The sequence below is a fragment of the Nothobranchius furzeri genome, chromosome 6 (genome assembly GCF_043380555.1).
Source record: "Nothobranchius furzeri strain GRZ-AD chromosome 6, NfurGRZ-RIMD1, whole genome shotgun sequence".
Lineage (NCBI taxonomy): Eukaryota > Metazoa > Chordata > Actinopteri > Cyprinodontiformes > Nothobranchiidae > Nothobranchius > Nothobranchius furzeri.
The window spans coordinates 58,575,113-58,589,989 of NC_091746.1; the positions used below are offsets into that span (position 1 = coordinate 58,575,113).

General features: G+C 44.2%; 1 protein-coding gene across 3 annotated transcripts; it reads right to left on the reverse strand.

Moving 5' to 3' along the window:
* Positions 1-1,421: 1,421 nt before the first annotated feature.
* Positions 1,422-13,084, reverse strand: oacyl (O-acyltransferase like). 3 transcript variants are annotated; one of them, XM_054744427.2, is made up of 15 exons: positions 12,813-13,084; positions 11,859-11,992; positions 11,704-11,782; positions 11,477-11,612; positions 10,121-10,314; positions 9,844-10,053; positions 9,665-9,767; positions 9,479-9,580; positions 9,209-9,374; positions 9,043-9,122; positions 8,857-8,967; positions 8,643-8,766; positions 2,171-2,357; positions 1,832-1,974; positions 1,422-1,720 (listed from the first exon to the last, which is right to left on the reverse strand). In XM_054744427.2, the coding sequence occupies exons 1-15, from the start codon at positions 12,967-12,969 to the stop codon at positions 1,616-1,618; spliced, it is 2,031 nt and encodes a 676-aa protein (XP_054600402.2). In that variant the 5' UTR covers positions 12,970-13,084; the 3' UTR covers positions 1,422-1,615. The 3 variants fall into 3 exon arrangements, with proteins under 3 accessions (XP_054600402.2, XP_070408475.1, XP_070408474.1); XM_070552374.1 differs by lacking the exon at positions 1,422-1,720 and having other exon boundaries at positions 1,840-1,974; positions 9,043-9,117; XM_070552373.1 differs by lacking the exon at positions 1,422-1,720 and having other exon boundaries at positions 1,840-1,974; positions 8,857-9,117.
* Between the last annotated feature and the right edge of the window lie 1,793 nt (positions 13,085-14,877).

Genomic DNA, 14,877 nt, shown 5'->3' on the forward strand with positions numbered 1-14,877 from the left:
ACTCCTCACGACTGATCTGGACTCCATCTCCCAGGCGCGGATCTTTACAAAACTGGACCTCCGGAGCGCCTACAATCTGGTCTGCATCAAAGCTGGGGATGAGTAGAAGACCGCATTCATCACACCTACCGGTCATTGGGAGTACCAGATCATGCCCTTCGGGTTGTGCAATGTCCTCCGCGACATGCTGGGCCGGTGGGTGTTTGCCTACCTGGATGACATCCTAATTTACTCCAAGTCCGAGGCCGAACACCTCCACCATGTTCATGCTGTCCTGACCCAGCTCCTGAACAATAACCTATACTGCAAGCCCGAGAAATGCTCTTTCCACCAGCGGACCATCTCATTCCTGGGCTTCATGATTTCGGATCAGGGCATAACCATGGATCCTCAGAGGGTCCAGGCGGTCACTGACTGGCCCCTTCCTACGAGCCTAAAACAGCTACAGAGTTTTCTGGGCTTCTGCAACTTTTACTGCCGTTTTATTAAGAACTTCAGCACCATTGTGGCACTGCTCACCTCCCTCACCTCTGCCAATCCAGTGGAACTGCCCCCGATGTCCACGCGATACTGCAGAGCCGCGTCAGCCAAAATAACCCTACAACATCCAGAGCCTTAAGGAACTCTGGGCGGATCTCATCCACACTTGGAGCTTTGCCACCAAGGAGCTTTGTGACAACCTCGGTGACCTCAGCCCCAGAGATTGGAGAGCCCAACCCATTGTTCCTGGACTCTGCTCTCTCACTTGAAGACTAGAAAAAGGTGGATTTGAGGAGGTCTTCAGAGTATTCCATCCATTGATCCACAACTTCCCGAGTAGAGGTCAGGAACACACCATTCCCCGTTATAACAGTGTTGGTAGTGCACTGCTTTCTCTTCCTTAGGTGCCGAATGGTGGAGTTTTATATGTAGAAGACATAAAGTTACTTTTTTTTATCCACCTTCGCTGGAGCTGATTAGTCACTGATTTTACCTTTGTGCATGGACGTAATTTGGGGGGGGGGGGGGGGGACAGGGGGGACATGTCCCCCCCACTTTTTCCAAAGTCAAGTTTTGACCCCTGCACTTTTTACCATCCAAAAATAATATTACACTATATTAAATTGACACTGGTTGAGCTCTAGGACCTAGCAGAAAGCAACCGTTTGTGTTGAAGCCGGTTTCCCATTAGAACATATTGTAAAGATACCCCCCCCCCCCCCCCCGGTGTCCCCCCCACTTCTAAAGTGAAAATTACGTTCTTGCCTTTGTGTCTGATCAAACCAATGCTAGCATCCAGTTGTACATGTGCAAACATGCTTCAGTGTTGTTTCATGTTTGGTCACACTTACATGTGAACATCATCACACTCACACCTCAGCCAGAAGGCAAATGCAGAAAACTTGAAAATGTGCCAGGATTTTTTGGAAACGTTTGTCCACTCTTCCCTTCATGTTTTAGCCACAGCTAACCTAATGGACATTGCTAGTTTCTTTATTAAATAAAGCAAACAGCTGAGTTCTAAGAACAAATAGTTTATTTGTTTGTAAATGCAGTTTTGAACATTGTCATCGATGGAAAAACAAGTCCCAAATGACAGACGTATATGGATGAATGAATGGATGGTGATTTCTCTCTATGTGTTTCTTCGTTTGAAGAATTGGAAAGGCTTCTCTATTAAAACGGTGAGAGCACAGCTTGCCACTAGTGTCAGGGCCAGGTGGCCAAGAAACAGGTACATCTGCAGGGATCAGACACCCACATGTCAAAGACATGAAGAATGAATCGGATAGAACAGAATTTCCTCTAAACTAAAAGAAATAATGTTTGAATTTTGATGTCAGAAACTTACAAAGTTGATGTCTGAGTAGTGGATCGGTGTCTCCTGCAGGCCAATATAGAGAATAATGAAGACAGGATGGATCAGATAACAGGCAAAACTAATGTTGGAGAGAGGAACCCAGAAACGTAAAGACAGAAGTGTCTTGATAAAACCTGGAGGAGTATAAGCAGAGGAGAAGTGAGGAACAATTTAAAAATGCTACTTTTTAAACATATTCTCATTTTACTGATCTAGAGTGTCTATGTGGTTTTAAAGTAGAGTCCTTATTAATCACAATCAGGACTTTTGAACGCATGTTTTTTGTTAGCCATTACTTGTCTGAATAAGTGTCATTTCGTTCATTTGTACCTCCATAGCCTTCCTCACAGGCTAGTATGATCCAGCTCACAGTCAGGGCCCAGACCGGCCGGTGTAGCCCCTGATACACAGCATGAGGCAGAGATGGATAGGTAGGGGTCTCCTTCAGGAAGTAGGCAAATCCAACCAATAAGGCCATCAGAGACAGACTGCACCACCATCCAAGCGCTGCCTGCCACTGAACCACCAGAATGACATGAAAAATGTGACAATGATGAGAAATGTCAGCTCTACAAAAGAAAAACTCCTCTGAAAGAGAAGGTTGAATGTTAAACTGACCTGAATAAACATTTTTGGTGATAAAGGGCATTTAACTTAGAGAAATAAAACCCTGCATTCTATTTCAAGGACATAAACATGTGGGTAAAACACATGTGGTGTCATGGGTTGAGCCTGTTTTGATGCATCTAGACTAGGATTGGTCACCAACATTTTGGGTAAATCCACAAACTCTGAAGGAAAACGTTTATGGAGCATGTTGAAGGAATATATTTCTACACACAAAGATGCAGAAAGTTAATTTTGAGATGCTGAGAAAAATGTCCAATGCATGTTTAACAGGGGTAAATCAACAAAATGTGATTTAAAAGTTGCAATGATTCAAGATCACTCAAAACTTTGTAAATTAGTAAATCTGGATTTTAAAGTTCTTCTTGACTGCCATGGAATATATATATATATATATATATATATATATATATATATATATATATATATATATATATTAAAGTTCTTCTTGACTGCCATGGAATATATATATGTATATATATATACATATATATATATATATATATATATATATGTTTATTTATTTTTTCACTTATTTGAATACACTTCAATCCCCTGTAAGTAATTTTCTGAGGAAAAAAGCTCAGGTGTGCCTTTTTGAGAACATAGAAGTCAGCTGGAGGAGAAAGTAGCTTCAGATGACAGGATTTGGAGACTTATTTCCTCATATGTGGACTTTTCACCTCTGACTGGCTAACAGCAACGCAACTTTACCACTGACTCTGTAACATTGATGTTTTACCTCCACAAATAAGTCTTGAGGAGTTCTGCTGTGTTGTGGAGTTGCTAATGCTAACAGTTAGCTTCTGCTAGTTGAGATGTTTTCTGCTGATTCCTGCTGATGGATCACACTTCAAAAACAAGTTAAATGGTTTCAAGGTAAACTTTGTTTTTTAAGAACATTTGCTGAAGGCACACAGCAACAGCTTTACAAAAGATATTTACAAACACTGTAAATCCTTTGGACCAGCAACAACACCCCACCCGAGATGGGTGAGTCCATGAATGTTAGACAGTGTGATGTACCCTTTTCAAATCTTAGAGTTTCACTGTCTATTTTGTATCAGAAGTTAATGCAGGAGATACAAGTAGAAGACTATTTTAATGTTCAGCCTGCATATTTAATTCAGTGGCTAATAGTTGTCAGAAATAATAATAATAATAATAATAATAATAATAATAATAATAATAATAATAATAATAATAATAATAATTTTTTGTTAGTGAAATTTGTCTTTCAATTTTGTCGTCGTCTTCCTCCGCTTTTCCGGGTCCGGATCGCGGGGGCAGCATCCCAAATAGGGAGCTCCAGATTGTCCTCTCCCCGGCCACCTCCACCAGCTCCTCCGGCAGAACCCCAAAGCGTTCCCAGACCAGATTGGAGGTGTAACCTCTCCAACGTGTCCTGGGTCGACCCAGGGGCCTCCTGACGGCAGGACATGCCCGAAACACCTCCCCATGGAGACGTCCAAGAGGCATCCTGACCAGATGCCCAAACCACCTCAACTGGCTCCTTTCAATTCGGAGGAGCAGCGGTTCTATTCCGAGTCCCTCCCGAATGTTTGAGCTCCTCACCCTATGTCTAAGGCTGAGCTCGGCCACCCTATGGAGGAAACTCATTTCGGCCGCTTGTATCTGCGATCTCGTTCTTTCGGTCATTACCCAAAGCTCATGACCATAGGTGAGGATTGGGACGTAGATCGACCGGTAAATCGAGAGGCTGGCTTTCTGGCTCAGCTCCCTCTTCACCGTGACAGATTGGTTCAGCGTCCGCATCACTGCAGACGCGGAACCAATCCGCCTGTCGATCTCCCGATCCCTCCTACCCTCACTTGTGAACAAGACCCGGAGATACTTAAACTCCTCCACTTGAGGTAGAACCTCTCTCCCGACCCGGAGTTGGCAAGCCACCCTTTTCCGGTCGAGAACCATGGTCTCAGATTTGGAAGTGCTGATCCTCATCCCAGCCGCTTCACACTCGGCCGCGAACCTACCCAGCAAGAGCTGAAGGTCAGAGCTAGATGAAGCTAGGAGGACCACATCATCCGCAAGAAGCAGAGACGAGATTCTCCTGCCACCAAACTTGACACACTCCACACCAAGGCTGCGCCTAGAAATTCTGTCCATAAAGGTTATGAACAGAAGCGGTGGAAAAGGGCAGCCCTGGCGGAGTCCAACCCTCACCGGGAACAGGTCCGACTTACTACCGGCATGCGGACCAAACTCACGCTCCTCTGGTAAAGGGACTGAATGGCCCTTAACAAAAGGCCACCCACCCCATACTCCTGGAGTGTCCCCCACAGGGTGCCCCTGGGGACACGGTCATAAGCCTTCTCCAAATCCACAAAACACATGTGGATTGGTTAGGAAAACTCCCATGCCCCTCCATCACCCTTGCAAGGGTATAGAGCTGGTCCACAGTTCCACGGCCAGGACGAAAACCACATTGCTCCGCCTCAATCTGAGATTCAACTATCGATTGGACCCTCCTCACCAGTGCCTTGGAGTAGACCTTTCCAGGGAGGCTGAGGAGTGTGATCCCCCTATAGATGGAACACACCCTCCGGTCACACTTCTTGAAGATGGGGAGCACCCCGGTCTGCCATTCCACAGGATTTGCCCCCGATAACCACACAATGTTGCAGAGACGTGTCAACCACGACAGCACTACCACATTCATAGCCTTGAGATACCCAGGACAAATTTCATCCACCCCCGGGGCTCCGCCGCTGTGTAGTTGTTTGACTACCTCAGCAACTTCTGCCCCAGAGATTGGACAGTCCATCCCCAGGTCGTCCGGCTCTGGCTCCTCCTCGGAATGCGCATAGGTGGGATTCAGGAGCTCCTCAAAGTATTCCTTCCACCATCCGACTATAGCCCCAGTTGACGTCAGCAGCTCCCCATCCCCACTGTAAACAGTGTGAGTGAGTTGCTGCCTCCCTCTCCTGAGGCGCCGGACAGTTTGCCAGAACCTCTTTGGAGCCGATCGATAGTCTTTCTCCATGTCCTCACCAAACTCCTCCCACGCCTGAGATTTTGCCTCGGCAACTGCCACTGCTGCACCCCGCTTGGCTATCCGGTACCTGTCTGCTGCCTCCGGAGACCCACAGACCAGCAACAATCGCAGAGTGGAACAAGGCCCACTCGGAGTCGATGTCCTCCGACTGCTCTCGGGACGCGGTCAAAGTTCTGCCGGAGGTGGGAGTTGAAGACCGTCTTGACAGGTGCTTCTGCCAAGTGTTCCCAGCGTACCCTCACTATGCGTTTGGGTCTGCCAGGTCCACGCGGCATCTTCCCCTGCCATCTGTTCCAACTCACCACCAGGTGGTGATCAGTTGACAGCTCCGCTCCTCTCTTCACTCGGGTGTCCAAAACATACGGCTGCAGGTCAGATGATACGACTACAAAGTCTATCATCGACCTGTAACCTAGGCTGTCCTGGTACCAAGTGTACCGATGGGCATCCTTATGTTCGAACATGGTGTTCATTCTAGCCAAACTGTGGCTTGCACAGAAGTCCAATAATGAAACACCACTCGAGTTCAGATCAGATGGGCCGTTCCTCCCAATCACACCCCTCCAAGTCATGCTGTCATTGCCCATGTGAGCATTGAAGTCCCCCAGCAGGAAATGGTGTCCCCTGATGGAGCATTATCTAGCACTAGTCCCAGGGACTCCAAAAAGGGTGGGTAATCTGAACTGATATTTGGCGCATAAGCACAAACAACAGTCAGGACTCATTCCCCGACCTGAAGGTGCAGGGAAGCTACCCTCTTGTCCCCCGGGGTAAACCCCAACACACAGGCAGAGTTTTGGGGCTAACAAAAAGCCAACCGCAGCCCTCCTCCTCTCACCCAGAGCAACTCCAGCAAAGGAGTGTCCAACCCCTCTCAAGGTCTTGGGCTCCAGAGCCAATGCTATGTGTCTAGGTGAGTCCGACTATATCTAGCCGGTACCGCTCAACCTCTGCCACAAGCTCCTGCTCCTTCCCCGCCAGCGAAGTAACGTTCCATGTCCCAAACACCAGTTTCCTTGTCCGGGGATCGTACCGCCAAGGCTCCCGCCTCAGTCTGCCACACTGCACACTGCACTGGACCCTTCATGTTCCTCCTGCGGGTGGTGGGTCCACAGTTGGATGAGCCCATGTATCCGGTTCGGGCTGGGCCTGGCCAGGCCCCATGGGCGAAAGCCCGGCCACCAGGCGCTCGCTCACGGGCCCCAACCCCATGCCTGGCTCAAGGGTGGGACCCCGAAAACCCTCCGAGCTGGGTACTCCGACTCTTTGTTTTACGTCCATGGAAGATCTTCTGAACCGTTCTTTGTCTCACCCTTCACCTAAGGCCCATTTGTCATGGGAAACCCTACCAGGGGCACAATGTGCCCCCGGACAACATAGCTCCTAGGATCATTAGGGCACTCAAACTCCTCCACCACGATAAGGGGACGGTTCAATTTCATTAAAAATTACTTCTGGACTAATCTATTAGAAAAGCATGATTTGATCCATGTATGATCACTAATTGTTGATTTACTGATTATTTTTTAAACACAGACATTTTTTAAAATATGATACCGTGATTATGCCTCTAGGTGGTGCCACAACCCTGTCTGTATTATTTACGATATAAGGAGCCTAAAGCCAGGTGTACACTGTATGAGTTTTTCACTTTTTTGAGCCAATTTCTATAAGATCGGGGCGAGTTTTGCGCTGAGCGTCATGTAGTATATAGGGGGTTACGAGAAGCGATTGACACCACTTGACCAGCTACCAATCAGCAATCGTAAGCTTGCACAAATTTCTGGTGTGTTTGATATTTTGCTCGTTGCTCATGAGGGTATTGCGCTGTTGAAGCGGCACTGCGAGCAATGGTGACCCAAAAAGTACCAGAACACGCGTCAACGCAGCTCGCCAGCTATTTCTCTACAACACACGTTGGACGTTTTTATATATAAACCTTTTTTAGCACAAGAATTGTCAAGAAAGTGTGTTAATGTCAAATTAAACTAATTAAACATTGATTTTCTTTCTTTCTTTCTTTCTTTCTTTCTTTCTTTCTTTCTTTCTTTCTTTCTTATGTCTTCGTCCTCCAACTCCCATGAATCCATGTGCGTCCTCCTACAGAACTCCTGAAGGATAACAGACATCAATAATAACACAGAAAAAGTCTGTCGTGTTGTGTAAAAACTGCTATATATATAACATATTTGTAGGTTCGTCGTGTTGCTACCAGACGTACAGTGTGAGCACGACTCGTGAGATTTTCTCTGCGAGGAGGTTGTACAGTTTGAGCTGAACGCTACGAGTTAAAAAGTTGCACAGTGTCTGCGCAGCTTAAGTCTCCTGCCTTTCTGGTCGGCTCATGGGTCCCCAGAAGAACGAAAAAATGAATGCAAGCCAACGGGTCTAAAAGAGTTATTTTCTAATCCGCTGTGCCTTACGCCCTGGATCACACAAATGTTGTACTGCAATTTAAATGAAAAGTAATGATGTGTGTTTCGACCATGCTAGTCACGTACTTTGAGATTTATCATCTTGTAAAAGTTCGTAATTAGCATGACTACTAATCAGAGGTTGGCACCAAAGAATCTCTTCTCCTCTAGCGTGGCTGCTACCTACCACATGGACAGATTTGCAGTGGTTCTTTCCTCCTGAAAGAAGGATTTGAAGTTTGCTGAACTTGTCATTTTCCCTCTGTTTTTCTACTTGTCTGATTCGATGACGTCACTTTGGTGATGCACATTTGTAGTCCTGGACATATTTTTGCACAAAACCTAAAATAATGTTTCCCCTGTTTGTAAATAAGCTCTTTCTTGGCATCAAAATTTGTCTTTAAAATCCACGGACATCATATGTGAAATCCATGGCGCATAACAAGCAGAATTAGAAAATAGCATTGAAAGCCCCATTGTTGCATTCAGTTTTTTCGTTCTGGGACCCATGGGCCTGAAGTAGATGGGCGTGACTTAGGCTCCCTATTAAGAAACAAAAATCTTTTTTATCATTAAATCTGTAGCTCAAAATCGTTAAAGGTATTGTGGGAAGATTTTGAGCAGTTGTAGATGGCTCTTTGAATTTGGTGAGTTAGAAAATAGTTTATTTTAAATCCTAAAAGTTTGATTAAACCTCTAAGGATTATTCATACTGAAAGCTCTCACAATTACCCTTTGACCTCACCTTTTGCTTTAACAGCTGGTCCTTCTTTGTTGCCAGGTGAATTCCTGTTAGGATCCCTATTAGAAATGGTCCATATCTTGTGTATGGTTTCACATAGTAATGCAGAACATAGTTTTCTGATGTCCTATAAAAACAACAAAGTGCCTGGTAGACATGGTGGCTTCACTCAGCATCGTTGCTTTAAAGTCATTTGAGAACCATCACTGAATCCTACATTGTAGATGGTTGAAAGACCGGTAGGTGCAGGTGTGCTGTTATAACGGCGCTGATCAAGGTCGACATCAGCAGGAGGCCTCCAACTACAACTGCAAACACACGTCGTTTGCTGAAAAAGACAACAACATAATGAACAAGAAGGAATTATGGCATTAATGTGGCATTTAATAGGAGGTGGACATACAATCTGTACAAAAAGATCAGCAGAGGAGTTGTGATGTAACACTGGAAGTCTAAAGACAAGTACCACGTCCAAGGGCTGCACTGAGGAGAGGTGTGAAGTGAAATGTTAGAAAACAGGCAGGGGATCTCAGCTCAAAAGTTGCACGATAATTACTGTTTAAACTCACAACATTATGGAATGGGAGAAGGTTGCTAATCAGAAGAAGGTTGGCCCACCAGTATGCCTTACAGTCCATCATTGTATCCATAAATGGGAACCAGTAGGGTCCCCACTGGACCAAAGAGATGAGGCTGATGGTTAGACACATCGTGAACATGTGCAGAGGCTGAATCCTGGTGCAGAAAGACATGGGATGAGAATTGTCACTCTGATTTAAGGTAACTGATGCAGACACATGTCATGGGTTATTTTAAATCAAATAAAGAAATTACGATGCCTTTTAATCCTCTTAAAGAGATAGTTTGCAACAAGGCTGAGGGTCAGTTTGTCTCCAGCCTTGTCGATGGACCGCAGCAGGGATCTGGCACTGAGTAGTCCCCTGAAGGAACCAAATAAACCCTGACATGTATTAATTAAACTTTTAACTCACACCATTATCAGTCTACGATTGATTAAGTCTCACCCTAACAACAAGAAGGTGTCCACAGCCAGAAAAACGGGCCCACTGATAGTGAAAATGTACACGGGGTTGTTTTCAACTGTCCCCCTCCAGTTTTTATAGTTATCTGCAACAGAGATGCATTAACAAAGGTGAAATACGAGTAAACAAACAGCCTCCTGGCCACCTTCATCCTCTCGTACCCAGGTTGTTGATAACTGGAAACTGTGTACTGTGTCCACAAATGATCCACAGCAAGCTAAGCACACGTATGCCGTTTAGTGAGGAGAAGCTTCCAACTAGGATGGAGGATGAGGAGGTGCTGAAGATGCCCCTGCAGTTAGTTTGTAGAGAAAAGGCCTGAAGGCATTCGAACGCACAGCTCTGAGAGATCTGTTCAGGGCTGGGTCCGTCTGAAAAATAAAGTCCTCAGTAGGTCTCAGTCTGGATGTGAAATGTAAAAGCACTTATCGTACCAACCGTTTTCCCCTGCGCTGCCATTCATTTCTCTGCTAGATGAGTCGCTGGTCTTCAGGGCACCATAAACGTTAGGGCCACTGTTTAAATGTGAAAACTGCACATTAGGACTGTCAGGTCCGCTCCTTTCTGACCTCACCATGGCTGTGAACAAGGTGGCTGCAAGAGGGACCGCTATCATTGCACAACACACAAATCTGACGAGGAAGAAAAGGAAAGTTAAAGTTAGAAATAGTTGTTTGAGTTGTTCTGGGAATGAAGAATCAATCACTAGGTTTAGTAAAGAAAAAAAAACAGCTGAAGAATTTCAATTATTTGTTTTGGTTTTTGAGAATTTAATTTCAAGTTAGGTTTTTGTTAATGTCTCCCTTCTTTCATTGATATTTTCATCAGTAGTTTGTCTGCTCATGTTATTCACTTTATATGAAAGCTGCAAAATAAATTGTACTGCACAAATGATGTAAGTTCAATGCCTGCATTGTAAAATCTAACGCATTGTTTCAACTGAAAAATAAAGATTCAAATGGTTGCCTTAAATTAGGTAAAAAAAAAAGTAATTTTTTCCCCCACAAAATATACAGTATGTGTTTATTCTTTATAATAATAAATATCTTTCTGTGTTTGTCAGGTTGGTTTAGTATTTCAACTTCAGCTTAAACGGTAGCTTGCAAACAATCAACATTCATGTCTGTACTGCGTCCATCAAGCTAGAGAACCGTCTCAGTGGCCTAGTGGTATGAGTGTCCACCCTGGGACTGAGACACGGGGTCGATTCCCGGTCGGGTCGTACCATAGACCATAAAAATGGGTCACAATGCCTCCCTGCTTGATACTCAGCTTTAAGGGGTTGGATTAGGGAGTTGAGATGAAAGACCACCTCTGCAGGATGTGCAAACTCCGTCTTTGCTCAGTGGGAGCTTTTATAAATCACTTTAGGCTTAATCAAATGCCCGGTCATTTAAATAAAACATATTAACTGAACTTAAACAACATAACAAAATACATCAGTGTTAATTTTACCACAACAAATTGTTGCCCGTTGAAATTACTTAAGCAATTTAACTCATTTTCCAGTCTCTCCCTGTCAGAATTCACACTTTAAAACCTTTTACCTATAACTGATCATTTAAATAATCTATTTAACCAAATATTTGAATCCACCCTTTGAATTGACCAACCTCCAAACTTAGGTTGACATAAACTCTACCAACCAATTCTACATTTTCTTCATGATAACATTTTTTTTCTATTATTAGCATTTCTAAATTGGTTTATAATTATATAAGACATTTTTAAGTGATCATTGTTTTTTATCTCCACTGTATGAGCACACGATGCTTAAACAAGCTTTTTACTGACATGGAGACAACATCCGAAGCATCCAGTTCAGTTCTGTTGGCTAAACAGTGAGTCATGATCATGTCCTGCCTGGACTCATTGGTTAGAATGGGAGGTAGAGGAGGGATGAGCGACATCTGATTGAACTGAAGTCTGTCTGTGGAAAAATAAAAGTAAGTCACATGACAGAAAGACAATAATAACCTACAGAGAACATTAGTGAAAATTTTAAATCTAACATCACTGACCATACAGCACCAGCTCTTTTACGTCCTCTTCCCCACAGGAGTCAGGGACACAAATACCCACGAAGTATTGCAAAGCTCCCTGCAGAGATCATTTAAACGATGCTTAAACACTTTTATTTTGTAACTTAGCAGGGATGTGATTTTGCTGTGTTGACCTGTTTCAGGAACACTTGGCAGTACTGTCCAGAGAAGCTGGGCCCAATAGCCAAGCGACACTGCTGCAGCAAACCAGGCTGGTTAACGTTACCACCTTCAACGTTACTGCCCATCTTTCCAAAGGAATCATACACTGCTCAGAACACAGAAACAGGTGCAGAGAAATGACACGACCTTCAGGTCTCACCGGTAGGATCAAGTTCATGTACAACAACCTGCAAGGTTTGCTTTGAGTCCATACCAAATTCTGCATCTAATCTTTCATGTTGATTTTTTATGCAAATAACGGTGTTTGTGTTTTTCTTAGGAACATTTTCTTTACCTGAAATACTTGTTTTTAAATGCACATACAATCATTTCAAAATCATTCTACACTGCAAAACCAGATTTCTAAGAAAGTCAAAAAGCCTTTTTTTTAAAAAACATTTGATCTTTTCCTTAGTCTAAGAAAAAAAAAGCAATTCTCTCTAGAAAATGTGCGTTACCTAAAATAAGGTAAATGTTCTTAAATAAAAAAGTCTGCCTATGGTAAGCAAGCATTGCTTGGCTTGAAATCCTAAAGCCAACTAATAAATCTAAAATTAGATTATTTCGCTAAGTTTTTACTTTAAACAAGAATATTTGGATCATATCTAAGAAGATTTACCTAATTTTTAAAAAAATGTTATTTTTCTAGAAGAGTTTTTATTTTCTTATAGACTAAAAATAAGATAAAATGACTTAAAATTATGCTTTTTTTTAACTTTCCTATAAATCAGTTTTTGCAGCTCACCTGAATCATCTCTAACTCCCTAAATAAAACATTTCTGATATTAGGTTATCTCACAGCTCTGAATAATAAATGCATATAATTAGACTTTTTACAGCTTTCTACTAATGAGTTGATGCACCTAATCTTCTCTAGTTCTGTCCAGGTACCAAAGAAAAGTGATATAAAAGTCAGTAAAACTCACTTAGAACAGCATACTCCTTTGGTTTGTCGTGGTTAATTTCCCAGAGAAACGTGTTGATGTCCTCTATGCACTTCTGCGACACATTGCAGCTCTGAGAGCTTTCTGATGCTGAGCTGCCACTGACCAAAAGCAGAACCACGACCCAACCAGGAGCCATTTCAGCACTGACTACACCGCTTTACTGGAGAAGAGGCTTAAATATATATAAAAAAAAAACACTCATCACCAGGCAGGGGGAGCGTGAAATTCATTTTCCCCAGGTGGAGTTCAACACCAGCGTTGGAAACAGTTTTTATTTCACCTCGGGCGAAAACAAGATTCAGTTACTCAAAAGAACAAAAGGACCTGAGCAGAATACGTCACCCTGCAGGAGGAACTTGATTAAAGCTCAGGCTCATTAAGAACGCCTGACCTGAAAACAAGAATATGCCCTTTTTATCACAGAGGTTAATGTTTCTGAGGACGTAAACATGCATTTTATAATTTACAATAAAAAACCTCCAGAAGACACGGAGTGGGTGGTACTGTTAAAAACTACTCTTGAGAATATTACATAAATATTTGTTTTTACGAGAACATAAAAAAATCACCATTAACTAGCCTTTTAATAATTTAACTAGGTGTTGCTTTTAAGTTGAAGTTAATAAATGTAAAGAACATCAGAAATATAGGAATTGCAGCTTAACATGGCCACTAGAGGGCAGCGTTGTCCAAGAAATTTTTATATATTTTTTTGATCTGGCAGAAAAATAAAAAATAAATCCACCAGAAAACAGCAAAAGTTAGCTGTGTCTAATCCGTTGTGATGAATCGAGTACTTTTACATTCACTGTTCATCAGTTTCAGTACAAATTACCTCATGCATTAATGCACACGCTTTTAATGTCGTCGTCGTCTTCCCCCGCTTATCCGGGTCCGGGTCGCGGGGGCAGCGTCCCAACTAGGGAGCTCCAGACCATCCTCTCCCCAGCCACCTCCACCAGCATCTCCGGAAGGACCCCAAGGCGTTCCCGGACCAGATTGGAGATGTAACCTCTCCAACGTGTCCTGGGTCGACCCGGGGGCCTCCTGACGGCAGGACATGCCCGAAACACCTCCCCAGGGAGGCGTCCAGGAGGCATCCTGACCAGATGCCCAAACCACCTCAACTGACTCCTTTCGATCTGGAGGAGCAGCGGTTCTACTCCGAGCCCCTCCCAAATGACCGAGCTTCTCACCCTATCTCTAAGAGAGAGCCCAGCCACTCTTCGTAGAAAACTCATTTTGGCCGCTTGTATCTGCGATCTTGTTCTTTCGGTCACTACCCAAAGCTCGTGACCATAGGTGAGGGTAGGAACGTAGATCGACCGGTAAATCTAGAACTTCGCCTTCTGACTCAGCTCTCTCTTCACCACGACAGACCGGTACAATGCCCACATCACTGCAGACGCAGCACCAATCCGCCTATCGATCTCACGCTCCAGTTTTTCCTCACTTGTGAACAAGACCCCAAGATACTTAAACTCCTCCACTTGGGGCAGGACCTCATCCCTGACCCGGAGAAGGCATTCTACCCTTTTCTGAATCAAGACCATGGTCTCAGATTTAGAGGAGCTGATTCTCATCCCAGCTGCTTCACACTCGGCTGCGAACCGCTCCAGCAAAAGCTGAAGATCACGTTCTGATGACGCCAACAGGACCACATCATCTGCAAAAAGCAGAGACTAAGGCCACCAAAATGGATGCCCTCCACACCTTGGCTGTGCCTAGAAATCCTGTCCATAAAGGTTATGAACAGAATCAGTGACAAAGGGCAGCCTTGGCGGAGTCCAACTCTCACTGGGAACGAGCCCGACTTACTGCCGGCAATGCGGACCAAGCTCTGACACCGGTCATACAGGGACCTAACAACCCGTATCAGAGGGCCTGGTACCCCATACTCCTGGAGTACCCCCACAGGGTCTCCGTGGGACTCGTCAAACACCTTCTCCAAATCCACAAAACACATGCAGACTGGTTGGGCAAATTCCCATGCACCCTCCAAGATCCCCCTAAGGGTATAGAGCTGGTCCAGTGTTCCACGGCC